Source organism: Cheilinus undulatus, linkage group 24, assembly GCF_018320785.1.
Source record: "Cheilinus undulatus linkage group 24, ASM1832078v1, whole genome shotgun sequence".
NCBI classification, from domain to species: Eukaryota; Metazoa; Chordata; class Actinopteri; order Labriformes; family Labridae; genus Cheilinus; species Cheilinus undulatus.
Genome location: NC_054888.1, coordinates 15588522 through 15606576, shown reverse-complemented (window position 1 = coordinate 15606576; position 18055 = coordinate 15588522). Strand labels below are relative to the sequence as shown.

Sequence of the window (18055 nt, the reverse complement as noted above, 5' to 3'; positions counted from 1 at the left end):
TATACCAGATTTAAGATATGAGGACATAACTCTAAATTAGTTATAGGGTAATACAGTGTTAAGAATTGCAGCTTAACTCCCAAACACTGCCAAAATAGCAAAAAATTGATGGCAATATTTGAAAGAGCTAGATCAAAATAGCAGTGGGTGGAGGCATCCTTAATTACACAAATACATTGGCATATTAAAAGAGTGGCTCGAACTGGCAAGGGACAAGGGTTTCAGGAATTGCGCAAATAAACTGGCAACATTTAAAAGAGTGGCTGAGACTTATGAGGTGCAAAGGATTGCATACAACAATGGCAACATCTGGAAATGTGGCTAAAACTGGTAAGGAGAGATGACTTCCTTAATTGCACAAATTTGTTGACAAAATTTGGAAAGTGGGTCAAAATTTCAAGGAGCTATGGGTTCAACGATTTGACAAATTTGTTTGCAATCTTTGGAAAAAGTGGGTGGAACTAGCAAGGGTCGAGGGTTCCCTGAATTGCACAAAAAAGGCAACATTTGAAAGAGTGGGAGGAACTTGTCATGTGCAAATGAAATCTAGATTGTAAAATAGATTGGCCACATTTGAAAAAGCGGCTAAAATTGGTAAGGAGAAAGGAATTCCTTAATTGCACAAATTCTTTGACAAAATTTGGAAAGCCAGTCAAAATTTCGAGGACCTATGGGCTTAACATTTGGACAAATTTGTTGGCAACATTTGGAAAAAAAGTGGGTGGAAATGGCATTGGACAAGAGTTCCCTGAATTGCAGAAATTTGTGGACAAAATTTGGAAAGCTGGTCAAAATTTTGAGGAGCTATGGGTTCAATGATTGGACAAATTTGTTGGCAACATTTGGAAAAAGTTGGAGGAACCAGAAAGGGGCAAGGGTGTCCTGAATTGGACAAATACATTGGTGACATTTGAAATACTTGGTGGAACTTGATGCGATTGCAAGAAAACATTGGCAACGTTTGGAAAAGTTGCTAAAACTGGTAAGGAGAGAGGTTTTCCTTAACTGCACAAAATTGTTGGTAACATTTGTAAAAAGTGGGTGGAACTGTAAAAGAAAATGGTTCCCTGAAATTGCACAAATAAATTGGCAACATTAGAATGAGTCGGTGGAACTTGTGCAGTACAAAGAAATTCTAGATTGTAAAAGAAGATTGGTAACATTTGGAAAAATGGCTAAAACTGGCAAGGAGCCAGGATTTCCTTAATTGCACAAATTTGTCAGCAACATTTGTAAAAAGTAGGTGGAACTGGCAAGGGACAAGGGTTTCCTGAATTGCACAGATACATTGGCAACATTTGAACTAGAGGATGGAACTTTTTATCTCCTTACCTAAAACTGGTAATGAGGTAGGATTTCCTTACTTGCACAAATTTGTTGGCAACATTTGGAAAGCCAGTTAAAATGTCAAAGAGTTACGAGTTCAACAATTGGACAAATTTGTTGGCCACATTTGGAAAACACAAGGAGGATCTAGAAAGGGCCAAAGGTTTCCTGAATTGCACAAATACATTGGCAACATTTGAAAGACTGTGTGGAACTTGTGAGGTGCAAAAGAATTCTAGATTGGAAGAAAACATTGGCAACATTCAGAAAAGTGGCTAAACCTGGTAACAAGACAGGATTTCCTTAATTGCACAAATTTGTTAGTTACTTCCAGAAAAAGAGATGGGACTAGTCTGGAGCAAGTGATTTCTAAAATGCACAAATACATTGGCAACACTGATGAGAGGAGTTGGTTTCAGCCTAACAACATGAAGATATAATTTTTGTTCCATATCGCCCAGCCTTAAACCCAAACATCTTCCCACTTAATCTGAAATACTGACTCCCTACCAGCTGTACCGATGTTGTCCTGTCCCTGACTCTAACCTTCGACCCCTATAATATCTAAATTTGTCTCACAGCATCAAAAACTGGGCCCCAGCTTCTGTCTTGATGTTAATCCACATCACCTTGTTGCTGGAGGGCAGGATAAGATGACAAGGCATGCTGGAGGTGTTGTCATGCCAACGACAGATTAGTGTTGGAAGAATCAGGAACCAGCATGTGTGAGTGAAAGCTGTCAAGGGAGGGAGAATAACCTCACAGCTATCATTACCAACACTATCTACCTTTTTTCTTTTTCTTTCCTCCACTGACTTCTTTAAAATTCATCATCCATCGCTCTTTAAAGATGCCCTAATATATCTCAGCTGAGATTAAATGACCATCTGAGAAAAGAGACAGCACCTTAAGTCCCTTTATCTCCACTGTTTAGCTTCTGTCTTGACTGTATGATCCTACTTTTAGCTAGAAATTCAAAAGCTGTAGTCTTCAAAAGACAAGAGAGGATGAAGACCTGAACCCTGGATGTCGGTGCATAAAGAAGATACATTTTCTTTGGATCAACAGCTGCCATGCTTTTGAAGGCCAGTCCTGCTTTGAACGCTGGACTCATGTGCTCATTTGTTTTGTTCTAGCAGTCATGTTAGATAATGCTCAGTCTGTGTATTATCTAGTTTGACATTTAAGGAAATAGATTTGTTTATTCTGTGACTCTGCAGACACAAATTCATCAGATGGACTTGTCTTGCTCATGATACACAGCGCCTACATTGCCTTGGCGCTAGTAGTCTCACATTGGTAAAACTGGGATCACCCGAGTGCAGTGGCTGTCTCTCAAGTGATTGTAGCATAAATCAACCTGTAACTGGAAGTTCCAGTCATTGGTTAACTAGTATTCCTGGCTACCATTACACCATGAAAACAAAACTCAGAGAAACAAACCACTATGGCTGGTGAACTCTAAAACACACCATCCCCACTGTGAAGCACGCTGGCGGCAGCATCATGCTGTGGGGGTGCTTCCTGGCAGCAAGCTCTGGAAGGCTTGCAAAGGCAGAGGGTAAAAATGAGTGACAAAATTTAGGAAAATCCAGGAGAGTCTTCACACTTTTTAGGGTAAGCTAGTCCTATCTAAATCCTAACAGGGGGAAAAGAAAGTCAGATTTTGGGATAGACATTTTAGCCTATGAAGCCTCTATGTAGAGCCAGCAGTTCTCTATCTTTTCGTCTAACTCCTGATACTTGTGTTACATGTTTTCCCCATAAAAGCACACCAACATTCACTCCATACCTCCCCTCTGGCTACTGTCTCCGTGCGCCCATCCCTTCATTCATAGTTTATCTGACTGCACTGCTCACGGCCTTCAGGGTCAATGCATTCTGCCCCTGACCAAAGGGACCCCAGAAGGCAGATGTTAAGGGAAATCTAGCAGCTGCAAGATTGAGTCATCTCCCCTCCTTGCCTCTATTTTTCTCTCCTTGTCTTTGTAGCACCTATTCCAGAGGACGCTCACGAAACTACAAAGGTGTGAGAACACTTGAAAGAAACATTAATTTCATACGTAGATCTCTCTCTCTCTGTCATCCCTCTCTTACCCTTGGGTGCAGTTGGCATGGCAGGGATGACACTCGTTGTTGGCCTTGGCATACTTGAAGATGAAACTGTTGGCGCCTTGCAACCCGTCGGGGCATTTCTCCACGCAGTTGGGGCCGTCTTTGAAGTGGAGGCATTTTACACACTGGTCCGGGCCCTAAAAGGAGCACAGAACAAGGAGAGAGGAAGATGAGAGGAAGGGTGGAAGACTAGGGATCAATCAAGAAAAAGTGGAGATGAGCAATAAGGAAAGTTGGGGAAAGAAACAAGATAATCATGCCCTAAAAGAGGATGTGCTCAGTGAAGAAATCCCTAACACCAGTATTATTGAACCTCAAAATGCGACCATGTGGACTAATGGGCAGGGTAGTCAAAGTGGAACCTGTTAGCATTTCATCTGGTTCGCCCTTGAATGACTCACTAGCCAAACAGCACTGTCAACTCCAGCAGATAAGGCTTCTTACATGCATTCTGACACTACCTACCCTACCACACGGCTCGAATAGGCCCCCGCAAGCAAAACAACTGTCTACATTACACAAGGAAAAGAACAGCAAGGAGAAAACAAGAAAATAGAAATAGAAAAATGTGAAGACATCAATAAGAAAGAGTACTGGCATAGCCTGATTGGGGATGACACTAACCCTCCCTCTATTGGACTGCTGCTCTACCTCCCCCTACTCCATCATTTTCATATGGAAAATGATTCCCAGACCTTTTGCTAAACTCTGTCCCTGCATTACCTGATATTTATGTACAGACACAACCAGCACTGGCATCAGTGCTCTACATCCCACTTCTACAAAGAAGAGAGAGCAAAGGAGATCCAAAATTCTTTTCTCCCTTTATCTTGACCCCGACTGGCATTAAATATCCTGACATATTCCTGAGCGATCTCAAAACTTCACCCCGGCACTCTCCAATTTCTCTGTAATAAGACAGCCGATTTTGCCATCAGCGCTCTACATCCCACTTCTACCATGCGCAAGAGAGAACAACAAAGGAGATGCATGTTTTCTGACACCCAACTGATATTATTCCTCCACATCCTCCTGACAGCTAACCTTTCATCACCTCTGTCCCTACAGTTCTCTCTTTAATGAGACAGCAGGTCTTACCATTAACACTCTTCATCCCAATTCTACTCAATGATTCTTAACTTTCTGTCCTTTCTGATCAACTCCCATATGATTCCTCCAAAGAGTCCTCCCAGGGTACAGTGAAAAAGACTATGTGGACTACAAAATCGCAACACTACATTATCCATCCCTTTATTTTTTTGCTCTTCCAGGGCTAGGTCACGGTGGCAGCAGGCTAAGCAAGTCATCCCTAACCTCTCTCTCCCCAGCTACATTTTCAGCTCTTCCTGGGGCATTCTGAGGTGTACCCAGGCCAGATGAGATATAAAATCCCTCCAGCAAGTCCTGGGTCTACCCCTGGGTCTCCTTCCAGTAGGAAGAAGCGCCTGGAAGACCTCTGAAGGTGTCCAGGAGGCATCCTAATCAAATACCTGGACACCCTCAACTGGCTCCCTTCAATGCAAAGGGGCAGCAGCTCAACTTCGAGTTCCATTCCGAGCCCCTCACCCAATCTCTAAGACTGACTCGAGCCACCCTCATGAGAAATCTTATTTCTACCACTTGAATTCGCGATCTAATTTTTTTGGTCATCACCTGAATCTTGTGGCGAAGGGTTGGAACAAGGATTGACTAGTACATTGAGAGTTTTGCCATCCAGCTCAGCTCCCTCTTCACCACATCGGTCCAGTACAACATCTGCAGTACCACCAATGTATTACCAATCTACCTGTCAGTCTTACAGTCCAATCTACCCTCACTCATGACAGGACACGAGGTACTTGAACTCCTTCACTTGAGGCAAGGAGTCACTCCCCAATAGGAGGGGGCATTCTACTGTTTTCTGGCCTCGGACTTGGAGGTGCTGAACCTCATTCCGACTGCTTCGTACTCAAGAACAAACAACTCCAATGCCTGCTGGAGGTACCAGGAACAAGACGCCAACAGAACCACATCATCTGCAACAGCAAAGATGAAATTCTCATCCCCATGACTGCGCCTCGAGAACCACTGGGAACATGCCCAACTTTGTGCTGAGGATGCAATCACAACTCTCAGTTTGGTTATACCGGGACCTGATGGATTGCGGCATTGGAACCCTCCACACAACTTCCAGTGTACACAATCGTAAGCCTCCTCCAAGTCCACAAAACACGTAGTCTGGAGGAGTAAACTCACAAATTCCCTCTTCATTGTGCCTTACATTAAGGCAAACTATTCCTGTGGAAAAACTTTTGCTTTTTAATCTACATCAGTGATGCTCAACGTGTGGCTCGTGAGCGACATGTGGCTCATTTGTGAAGAATTGTGGCTCTTTTACATCTTAATTTGATACATTATTCCCCAGAAGACCGTAGAAAAGGGAAACTTTGACCTCAAAAATTACCCATATAAGTCACATTGGTCAGTTTGTTTCCCACAATTACACAGGAGGCTGTAATTGTCAGCCCTAATTATTTGTTTTTAAATTTCCATTGTCCTTATTTGATTTTTTTTTTTTCCATTTTTTTCCTTTTGTTGGTACTTTTGATCAACTTTTGCTGCTTTTGGCCCTGGTTGGCTCTTGTTTTTTTTTTGTTTTTTTTTTTGCCACTTTTATCTTTCTTTTTTGCTCTTTTTCACAAGTTTTTGCCACTTTTATCTATTTTGGCCTTTTTCACCATGTTTCGCCACTTTTATCTCTCTTTTTTTGCCCCTTTCCAACCTTTTTGTTTTTTGCTACTTTTATCTCTTTTTTTCCCTTTTTCACCTTTTTTGCCACTTTAACTGTCATCCTCGCCCTTTTTCAACATTTTTTAAACTGCGTTTTGCTATAAAATGTCACTTTTTCCTATTTTTGCCTGCATTTATGCCAGTCTTTGCTGCTTTTTGCCAATTTAGTCACTTTTCACTCATTTATTGCCACATTTTTGCCACTTTTAGACCATTTCTGCCACCTGTAACTCATTTTTTTAATCACTTATCACCCATTTTTCCAGTTTACGCCCTTTATCACTTTTTCTTCCCGTTTTTGCCGCTTAATGCCTATTTTGCTCATTTTCGCCCATTTTTTTTGCCATTTTTTGACAATTTTAACCATGTGTAACTCGCTTTTAATGCCACTTTATGCCTATTTTGGTCCTTTTTGCCCATTTTTGCCACTTTTTTTTGCCATTTTTTGACAATTTTTACGATGTTTAACTCACTGTTAATGCCACTTTAACCCATTTTTGCCACTTTTTACCGCTTAGATTGTGGCTCTTGCAAAGGTATTTTTCAACAATTTGGCTCTTTGGTGGAGCAGGGTTGAGTAACACTTATCCACATGAATCTCCCAAGCACTTGTACCCTCTAGGTTCCCTGGTTTTTGCCTACTTAATAAAAATACCTCATGCATATTTTTCTCAAAGAAAAGAAGAAATCTGAGGGAAGAGTTGGGGGGATAGAAATTGTATTAGGCAACTAGGAAAGGATAGATGTGGGGAAATATGAGTGAGAGGGGAGAACAGAATTGAGCAGAATCAAATTCAAACTTGGCGAATCACGCCAATTTGCCCTCTTCCCTACCGCAGCTAATGCAGCTTGCCGGAGCTGCATGAATCCCTTTCAGTGATTCATAATGTGCGGATCAGAATTGCAGGGAGTGTATTCTATTGCACTCCCTGTTTAAAATTGGCAACATGCATAAGGAATCAGGTCATGTCAAAGTACGGCACATCGAATGTGATGGAGGAGATGACAAGTGGTAACTGAGCTCTGCTGCAGCTGGATCCTGAATAAGTAAGGTTGAAAATAATGCACGTTTGTGTGTGTATGGGCTTGTTTCCAAAGTGATTAAATCAATGAAAGCGTGATGGAAATGTGGCAAACTTTTCCACGTGCGTCACTGTTGTACTCTGAAGTTGCAGGGAAGCGCTCTGTCGCTAATAATGACCGCCCTGACCTGACGGACAGCTCGTCACAGTTTGACACATTCAGCCACACGCCATCAATAAACATTATTCTCACTCCCGCATGTTTGTGTGTGCATGTGTGTGGGCGCGAACGGAGCGGCATACAGATGTCGGGATGCATTCAAGTATGTCCGCGAATGCTGTGTGCATGTGTATTTGTGAGCGAGAGCGCCTGTGGATGATTGACTCTGGTGTTATTTACTACTCAACTGTGACCAGCATCTCAAAGTCAGCAGCCTCTCTGCATCCTTGAGGAGCCTCTTTCTCTCTCTCTCTCTTTCGCTCTTCATCACTTATTCTGTCTCTCTCTCTTTCCCTCCTCCTCTGTCTCCAGGGACAGTCATAAAAGGTTACTCATGCAACTGCTGAATTCCACAAAATAAGTCATGGGGCACATTAGGTACAACTTTCGGTAATGTAACCCTGCAAGTGTACTTAAAATAGCCTCCATGTATGAGGAAGAAGAAGAAGAAGTGAATCCCCATGCATATAAATCTGAATCAAGGAACTATAGTCAAAAACAGGTCACAACTTTTTTCTTAAAAAGTCTTATGTGGGCCATGTTTGTTTGAAGTAAATGTTACCCAAACTGAACTTATTAAATATTTACTTGTTAGGGACTATTTTAGGTTGCAGTTTAAAAAACATTGAAGTTAAGGCAACATTCATGGCACAAATAAAAGTCTAGAATTACTAGCTCTAAGTTTAAGAAACACAGTTATAAGCATTGCTTTAAAATTTAGATCCTACCATAACAATCTCTGGGACTAAATGTTGTGGCAAATAAAAATGCATAAAGGTGACTACTTAAAGGTGCAGTGTGTAGAATTTAGCCTAACAGCCATTTAGCAGAACAAGTTTGGTAAAAATTAAACACAACATGAATAGAAATGCCTGTATAAATTAATGTTTAATCACCTGACTGTACAAATTCCTCTACATGGAGTCTGCCACTGTGTGGATTTTTTTGCATCTTGCCAAATAACAGGCACTCATTCCTTTTTTAAAATTCCACTGGTTATCATCAGAAATGAGCTCCGCAATCTTCTGACTGTTTGATGTTGCTAGAACATTCTAATTTCACCTTTAATGGCGAATTCAGGGAATTCTGAATGGTGTTAATGCAAATTGTAAATGCTGAAAACTTCATGGTGTAATTCATGCAAATTCTAAATGGCGAATACTTAGTATTGCAAATAATTAATGAATGGACATATTACAATTACTAAACGGAAAATACAAATGGCAAAGATAGGGCATGCAAACTCACGAAAATGGGAATTTTCACCATTTGCCATACTTTCACTATGGCGAAACTTAACTGGCATTTTCAAAATATGGTGAGTATAAAATGGCAAATTTGGGAATACTACATGGCATTACGTACAAATACTAAATGGAAATACAGCAATATTAACTGGCCTTTAGTTGTTACTTATATAAAATGTGAAATACAGCAAATTCCAAATAGTGGTACGGCAAATACTCCAGAGTGAAAACTCCATTGCAAATACAGGACTTCTAAGACGGCAAATTTGGGAATCCTAAAAGGCAACATGTCAAGAATTAAGTGGATCTATTGCATATACTAAATGGTCATGACTTATTGGTGCATATGGGGAATATAAAAGGTGAAAATACAGACAATTCCAAATGGCAGCATGGCAAATACTCAATGGTGAAAATTTCATTGCAAATACAGGAATTATAAAATGACAAATAAAGGGACAATTAAACTGTGATATGGGAAATACAAAAAGGAAAATTCTTAATCACAATACTAAATGACAATGATGTATATCAGTGATCATCAACTGGCGGCCTAGGGGCCATATCAGGCCCCTCAAAGCTTCCTGTCCGGCGCCTGAAAGACAATTGAATTCAGAAAAGGAGGAAAAGAAGATGTGGTTTTAAGAGTATCATTTGGCTTTAAAATGTCTGCAGCTGTTAAATCCATCCCACAAACAATTAATATTGAAATAGTTTTAGAATGACAACATTTGATCTGTTTTTACAGAAATGTACTTTTCTGTCATACTTATATTTTAAAAAAGGGTTAGGTTGGCAAAAGTGTTACAAAAATAATGGTTGATAAATGGTTGTGGAGTGGTCCAAACGGACAAAAATTGGTGAAAAAAGTGATGAAAACAGGAAAAGGGGCGAAAGTAACAAAAATGGGTTAAAAGTGTCAAAAATAGTGCAAAAAAATAATGAAAAGGGGTTAAAAGTGGCAAAAATGGATAAAAGTGGGTAAAACATGAAGGAAAAGGAGTTAAGAGGGGTTAAAATCTTGCAAAAATTGGTGAAAAAGGAAAAAATTGGCAAATAGTATTAAAAATGGGTTATAAGTGGCAAAAAATAGTGCAATGAACTAATGACAAGGGGTTAAAAAGTGGAAAATAGAAGAAAAGTGGCAAAAATGGATAAAAGAGTGGCACAAAGAGGATAAAACATGCAGAAAAAATGGTTTAAAATGGGATAAAGAATTGAAAATAAAAGAGGTCAAGAGGCAAAAAGTATCAAAAATGAGTTAAAAGTAGCAAAAACAGCAGAAATAGCCTGGCAAAGTCGCAAAAAGGGGTTAAAGAGTGGTGAAATGGGTGAAAAGTGGCATACATTGATTTAAAAGTTGCAATAATTGTTGAAACAATGTAATGAAAAAGGGTTAAAAAGTGGCAAAAATGGATAAAAGAGTGGGTAAAACATGCAGGAAAAGTGGTTTAAGAGGGGTTAAAAAAGAGGTAAAAATGGGCAAAAAGTATCAAAAAGGAAAGTTTCAAAAATGGGGGATGAATAGGGAGAGATTTCACTGGTAATGACTAAAAATGTCCTGCGCTTTGAAAGAAAATACAAATACTACTACAATAATATTTCAATCAGACCAAAATATTTCTTTAATTTTTGTGTATTTGAAAGTCCGGTCCCCAGGGTCTCTGTCGAGAATAAATCTGGCCCTTGTGAAGATGTACTTGATAACCCCTGGTGTATACTTAACGTAGAATATGGGAAATATATAATGGAAAATTTTGGAATACTACATGGTAATTTGGCAAACATTTAATGGACACATTTCAAATACCAAATGGCTCTTACCTATTGGAGAAAAGGGGGTAAATTAAAGGTAAAAGTCCAGCAAATTCCAAATGGCAATATGGAAAATACAGGTGATACATGGTGATACGGTAAATACTAAAAGGTGAATTCTTAGTGGTAATATTAGGAATCCTGAATGATGATATTACACATACTAAATGTAAAATATGGCAAATGCTATGGGGGAAATACCTAACTGGGGGTATACCAAACAGCATAGGGAATACTAAATGGCCATACAGAAAATACTAAATTCCAAATACTAACTGGCGAAATCTTTATGTTGATATTGTAAATACTTAATAGCAAACATGAGCCTTACTTAATGTAAAATATTTTAAATACCTAAAGAATACTGAGTGTAGAACATGGCAAAACTAAATCTTGAATATTTATATTATATTTGAGTATTAAATACTAAAGGGTCAATTTGAGGAATACTAAATGTAGAGTATAGTTAATACTAAATGGTGAATTCTAAAATGGGTACAATCGTTTTCATAAACTTCCCCTGGATTGCAAAATCTCAATATTTCCCACTGCAGTGACACCACAAATAATGTTTTTAACAGGTTGATATAGTTAACCACAACTTCTTGTTATGGAGAAACAACATTTTTGATGGGGAAGCCCCTGCTTTTAAAACCACAAAATAACCCCTCTGTTATGTCCTTCAGTAATCTCATTAAAGAACAGTACAAATTTCATCACAGAACATAGAAGACGCTGGTCTACTTCTTTGATTGGTTGGTTTGTTTGAGTTACTGCAGAGGTTTGGTGTTTGAGAGGATCAAGGATTCAAGACTGTTACACACACATTTAATAATAAGTTGAGGCGGAGGTAGACAACCAAGGTTCCCTTCTGGAAGGTAAAATAACTTTTTTTTCAATGCAGTCCAGGTTTTTTGATGATGTAGAAGGGAACAGCTGGCACTGATTGAAAAAGTATTTTTCTTTGAAGTACTTACCGTTAAAGGTCATCAAATAATGCTTTTTTAAAAAATATGCAATTAACTGCTGAATTCTGAAAGTTAATTTTGATTAATCACATTTAAATGGCATATTTGAAATTCTGTTTTGATTGAACATTGACAGTGTGAACCAAAACTTACTAGTGTCTTTATTTGTGAATCAAATAAAGTCAAAAAGAGGTTTTTTATGATGTTGACTTTCACATAGATTAATCAAATGATTGCTGCACTGCTACACCAGTGTGTTCTAACGACATGATTTAGAGCAGGGGTGTCAAATTCAATCACAGCAGGGGCTGGATTCTGGATTCAGGACCAACCTGAGGGCCTAAAAGCATCACCTTTTTAACCATAAACTGTCAACCTTGTTTCACCGGTAATATAATATGGAAAAAAACAAAACAAAACAAAACAAAAAAAAAAACATAGCATTGGTGATAAACGATTTTGACATTTATTAAGTTAAAAAGATAAGTTTAAAGGCTCACAGTCTGAGAAAAGTACATTTATTAGTTAAAAAAGGTCAAAACATAAAATTGAAATTAACAAAATAATGTTTTGTTATAGCGGATTTATTAGAAAGAAAGTCAAAATCATGAGTTTAAAAGTTCAATCATGAAATGAATCATGAAATTAAAATTCAAAATATCATTAAAAGTTTTTAATTTTGAGTCTAAAAGGTCAAACTACGGGATTATGAAGTCAAAGTTTGGAGTTGAAAATATGAAGTAAAATAGAAAATAATTGGTAAAAAAGGTCAAAATGTTACTTGAAATTTAAATTCATGATTCTTAAAGCTCAAAATATTATATGTAAAGTCAAAATTATGAGTTGAAATGCTTAAAGTATGAACTTAAAAGTCAGAATCCTAAGTTTGAGTTGTAATCATGAGATGCAAAATTGAAAGTGTGAAATTAAAACACAAATTAATTCCTTTCCCCACATTCCTAACTTCTTATCTAAATGTTTTTTCTCCATACTTTTTCAGATTTTGTGACTTAACAAGGATATCTTAAATCATCAAGGATGAGTTTACGTTTTTTTACTTTTTAAAAAAGATTTATCTTTGGGCCTTTTCGTGCCTTTATTAGACAGAGGAGGACAGTGGATAGACTCGGAAACAGGGAAGAGAGTGGGGAGACATATGGTAAAGGGCCACAGGCTGGATTTGAACACCCCACGTTTTTATACCTTAGGAAATCTTTAGACCTCATACTAATGGGCCAGTTATAACAGAAATATGAGATCATCTTGCCGGCCAGATTTGACCCCCGGGCCTTGAGTTTGACACCTGTGATTTAGAGGAAGCAGACAGTTTAACACTTCTACATTAAGAAATAGGGAGGAGGGCATGTACAAAATGACTCACTGATGTCCAATGAATATCAGTAACCCAGTTAAGCAAACTTCTCAAAATATTGTTCTTTGTTGTGTTTTTACTTTATATTTTATTATGCTTTAATCTTAAGGTATTAGTTCTTATACGGATAAAAACCTGCTTTTATTTTGAAAGAAAGTAAGAAACTTCTGGTCGATTAACAGTGACTTAAAGATTGTCAGTGTGCAGTGTATACAGCTTTTCCCTGCTAATGGTGTTAATGCTGTTAATTTTGTACCTTTATATTATTTCTAATACCAAGTACTTAAAGCTGAAAGCTCTATCTTTTGTGAGTAAAAATTCAATATAAAAACTATCCCATAACTTAAACTGAAACATGCTTTAAGGGTTTTTTAAAAATGCTTATATAAATGAATTTTGATGCTTTTCTTCATTTGTTTGACTTTTATTTGACTGCATTCACACACTTTTCCAACTGGAATCAGATTTCCCTCCCACAGTCTTTTTGGCCAACAATGCTTCTGATTGTTTAAAGAGTTTCTTGACAATAAAAATGAAAAAGAACCACATTTTTCTTAAAGAAGCCTGTTTTTGGCTCCTACCATGTGGCATGTCTTCACTGTACCAGTTGTTATAACTGGAGTAATTGTTTTCTTCCCAGATGGCTTGACAAAGAAGAGAAAGAAAAGCGACCTACTTCTGACATTTAAAGGAGAAATTCTTACTTTTTAAGAGAGTCATGATTTGATCTCATCTAAGACTCCAAAAGTGACTTTTTAGGAAGGTCAGAAACTAATCTCATTTTGCTGTTTTTGAGTGCGTGCTTGCCAAAAGCATGCTCCAGAAGTAGCCACGGTAGTTTATCATTCCTCCCATTAACCTACCATTCACCTTTGCAAACACAGCACTTTATATCTTCTGAAATCCTGCGTGCAAGACCGATAGACTCCCACAAAAATAAGTTGGAAATCCACTTTAGCACAGACGAGATATGAGACTATCTCAAGCAGAAAAATGAGGCGGAATTTTTAATCTAAACAGAGAAAAGTTTACCTCCAGGAAGTATTTACGTGAAGAGGAAGTTGATTTCTTGTGGGTGGGTTGAGTGGTGTCTTACCTGGCCGTGACATGTCATGGTGTTCCCATCCATCTTCTCACACTGGCTATCACACTCCAGGCACACTGATCCATTGGCGAATTCTCGAATTTCCCTGAAAGAGATAGGGAAGTTGAGATAGGAATGCATGTATTATAGATTTGAGAGCGTATCCACATTGAAATATTGATTAAGAGCCTGCTGCGAGTGGATTTTGAAGTATGCTCTGTGCATACTAGCATGAGCTACACATAGAAAGCTTTTGATTTTAAACCAACTTGTGATACAGCATCAAAAAAAGCAAGGTTAAACCTTCATTTACTCATGCCTGTCTTCACAGTTCTTACTTTTGTCGACTGCCGGAGCACCCTCTGGATGAGGGGCATGCAGGGCAGCGGGTTTCCTGAGACTATTTGATCAAGTAAAAGGCTTAGCATGGTCAATATGTTAACAGAATAAGTCCATGAATAATGAACAGCTTTTTAAATCATGGACAAACACCAGGGGGATGTGCAGAGGGAGTATAAGAAGAGATGGTAGGAGTGAATAAGAAAAGAGTAGGGTGGAGGAGGAAGTCTGATTAGAGTCAAGGAAAGAGTACACAACTATGAATAAACAATGTTAGGCAGGTATGTCCTTTCTCTTAGAAATGAATGCAGTTAAAGCAACAGATATGATTCGTCTTGTTCAATACATTCTCCGTCCAAAGTTGACACCTCAACTTCCCAAGACCTTAAAAGTATAACAAGCAAGACAATATAGCAGATACTAAAAATATCCCAAATGAAGTCTTACTTTTGTATTGACTGCCTGAAAAAGAGTGAAGTTAACCCTTAGAGGTCACGCAGCATGGATGCGTGCTGCAGGCACATTCCTTTGTAAATTGCTTGGTAACTTTTGAACCGTAAGTCATAGACACTAACTTGTTTTTTCCTGTGAAAGCTCTGTGTTGTGCCGTTTTAAATATGTCCTTCATGCATTCGTAGCTCTTACAGAACATTTGCTAGTGACCCCGAGATTTGGCTCTGAGGGTCTCTGAGGAGAGCGTTGCTGCAAATAACAAGAGGTGACACAGTTTACAAAAACATTGATAACTTTTGAACCATACGTCATAGACATTATTTTATTCCTCTGAGAGCTGACCATGTTGCCATTTGTTTGCTACCCTCGATGTCTCCGTAGCCCTTAAGGACATTGTCCTAGCAAGCCCTGAACTTCAGTGACTTTTCGGGGTCTTTAAAGATTAAATCCACAGTGTTACATACGATAATAAGTGTCTTTTTGTCCATTTTTAATCCATTTTCGATCATGCACGTTGGCTTTTTATTTTTTGAGGGCAATGTTTATATGCAATGCATTGTGGGAGGGGCTGTCCTCCAAAAGCAAGATGTTCCATCTCTACTGCTTATAGGAATGGCACAAATAATTCTGACTGCAAAAAAGCAAATGGGCTTTTTTTGTATATATTTAGATATTTTAAAAACAGTTAGTCACAGAATATTTGTTTTTTATTTTATTTTACAGACTAACCAGGATTCTAACTGAATACTGTCCACAGAGCTCTGAACCCTCAGTAACTCATAGTGTCAGCAGTCATTCTCCATCTTCACAATAAAATTTGCTCACAGTTCAGTAATGGCAAAAATATTAAACTTTTCATTTCAATGCCCATCTATATATGAGTGATTTAAGGCACAATGGGATACGGCTTATACATGGCACAGTATCCCAGTTTCTTTCTAAGTTTTCAAGATGTCACAGAAGTACCAGCCAAGCAGAACCAAAAAAAGATGCCTAGTTGGTTCAACTTTGGTGCACATATGTATCTGAATGAAGACAAACTCAAAAAATGGTAGCACTCAGAATACTAAGGAACAGGCAGGATAAGGGAAATGCTGCCATTTGTTTTGGTCTGAGAGACTGATTCTAAAGTGCAAAGTCTACTGGACATCTACTTGAAGTAACATATTATACCCTTAAGTGCAGTCACCAAATCATGGATTGACCCATGGTAGCCTTTAGCGTCAGCATGCAATGGAATATGCTTTCAAATAACCAAAATATCATCCCATCAGTTAACAGATACAATCTCAGAACCTGTTGGCCAGTGATTTATGAAGAGCTCTGGGCAAAGGATTTCTGGATCAGTGCTCTGTTTTTTGGGCCACCATTGCTTATTCTTTGCCTGAGTGTTCTGGAATTTCAGTATGGTTGAAGTTGTCTGCCTCCTTAGAGCTCCACGTAAATGGTTTTCCAACTTGCAGTCATGGCAAGAAGAAATAGTAGCTGATAGCGCCACAACTGCCACAAATGCTTAACCATTTTTCTGAGAACCTGTCAAATACCAGGGCTGTCTCTCTGCTGGAACTAGCTTGGTTCATTGGTCTGGACTAGAGGCCCACATGTCCAAGGTGACAGTCTTGCATAGTTTGACCTTTACATCACCCCAAGAAGACAATTCTTAGGCCTCTTGCTGAATTCCAGGGCTTTTCGGACTCAACTGCTTGGGATTTGAAAAGCTGACCATAAGGCGTGATGTGTGTACTTCATAATGCTTTTGTTTGCCCACTTATACTTCTAAAGAGGTGGAGGTAAACAATACAGCTCAATACTGGGTTTATACACTGCAATTACGCCGTCAGGAGCTTCACAGTGCCTCGGGCCATACTGCTGAACCCTTATATGTGTGTTTGTGTATGCTCAAGCTTCCAATCTATAAAATTCTCCCTTTGTTTGTGTCCGAATCAGGGCATTATCTTCCGTTTTTGAAGTCCACCGTCTCTGGCAACCCTGAGGACGGCTGCCGTCAATAACAGGCGCGGCCGATCAAAAACACTTTCCACATCAGAGGAATCGATCGGCCCGGTGGAGGACAGACGTCCTCGGGAGGAGGATTCACCCAGTTACAAACAAGGCCCTTTCTCACAGTGCTGAGATAATCAGAGCGACTTCCTGCGTGTGTTTTGTTTGTGTTTGCATTCGGCACAGAATTAAGAATCAAGAAATTCTCTCTTTTGACTTGTTTTATGTGATCTTGCGCTCAGAAATAGGGATCTCCTGCGGGTATGTGTGTTTTGTGCATTTTTATGTGGGGAATTTCAGATAAAACGCTTGGTTGTTCGGAACGCTACAAATAATAAAGGAGACATTTTGACACTGTATTTTCAACTGTATTACTCTAAAGAGGAATAAAAGCTTCGATAAAATATGTTTCCTTTTTGCTGAGCCATTATTTCAGGTCATTTTTTGCAGCTCGCCTCATACATATAAACCTACAATATCACAGAATGTTCTATTATCAATAATGTTTTTGCTGGACTCAAAGGAAATTCCTCTTGCTCTCTTTACATTTCTCCCTCGCCTTTCTTTCCCTCGTTCCAAAATAAATTAGATTTCTCTCCTGGAAGCTCCGTCCAGGGGAATCCTTTAGAAAATGCCCGGGCGGTGGAGAGATATCTCCTTTGTTGGTTGAGAGGAGGGAAAAAAAGAGATACATGGAGGAGAATGGGTGAGAGACAAAGACCTCGGCAGCGGTGCTCCCCAGGGTCATTTCCATTCCGTCAAAGCCGTTCCTCCTGATTGGCCCCCTTCACGGCTGGAAGTGTGCGCCGTGGTCCCATAGGGGGACGGCCTGATGGGGGATTAGCCCTGTTTTAGTAGGAATTTAAGCAGGACTGTGGCCACCGTTCAGACCTCCGAACCTTCACCAAAGCAGACCATGGCCGACCCACTGGAGCAACTTTTTTAATTAAACACTTTCAACGTCTCCCTAATCCGCTTTCTCCCTCCTCCCACGAACCCTCAGTGGACGCCATCTCAGACATTTTCTTTTCCCCCCTCTCGACTCCTTTGCTCCTCCTTTGTTTTATTCAAAAGATGTACGAACTAAAGGGAATTAGTGCCTTTCCTCATTAAGAATGGAGACATATTACGAGGGCAAGCTCTGGAATCTTAAGGTTGAAAAATCACCATCCTGAAAACATATCTAATGAGCAAACTCTTTATCCCGCTGAGATGTAAAGTCCAGTTGGATAGATTAAGAACAAAGAAGGGTATGAAGTCTGTCGAGGCTGCAATCAGTAAAAACTACTCTATCGAAGGCTTCACCAAAGATTCTAAAACCTAC

General features: G+C 39.1%; 1 protein-coding gene across 5 annotated transcripts in view; it reads right to left on the bottom strand.

Annotated features, from left to right (window-relative positions):
* LOC121506114 (receptor tyrosine-protein kinase erbB-4-like) overlaps positions 1 to 18055 on the bottom strand; it is a 497295-nt gene that overhangs the window by 108143 nt on the left and 371097 nt on the right. For all 5 annotated transcript variants that reach the window (XR_005991613.1, XM_041781682.1, XM_041781685.1 and 2 more), the window contains exons 14-15: positions 13951 to 14044; positions 3424 to 3578 (exon numbers count right to left, since the gene is read on the bottom strand). Coding sequence is in view for 4 of the 5 variants with exons in the window: in XM_041781682.1 (XP_041637616.1) it covers positions 3424 to 3578; positions 13951 to 14044 (249 nt within the window). In the remaining variant the exon portion in view is untranslated. The remainder of the gene's footprint in view (positions 1 to 3423; positions 3579 to 13950; positions 14045 to 18055) is intronic.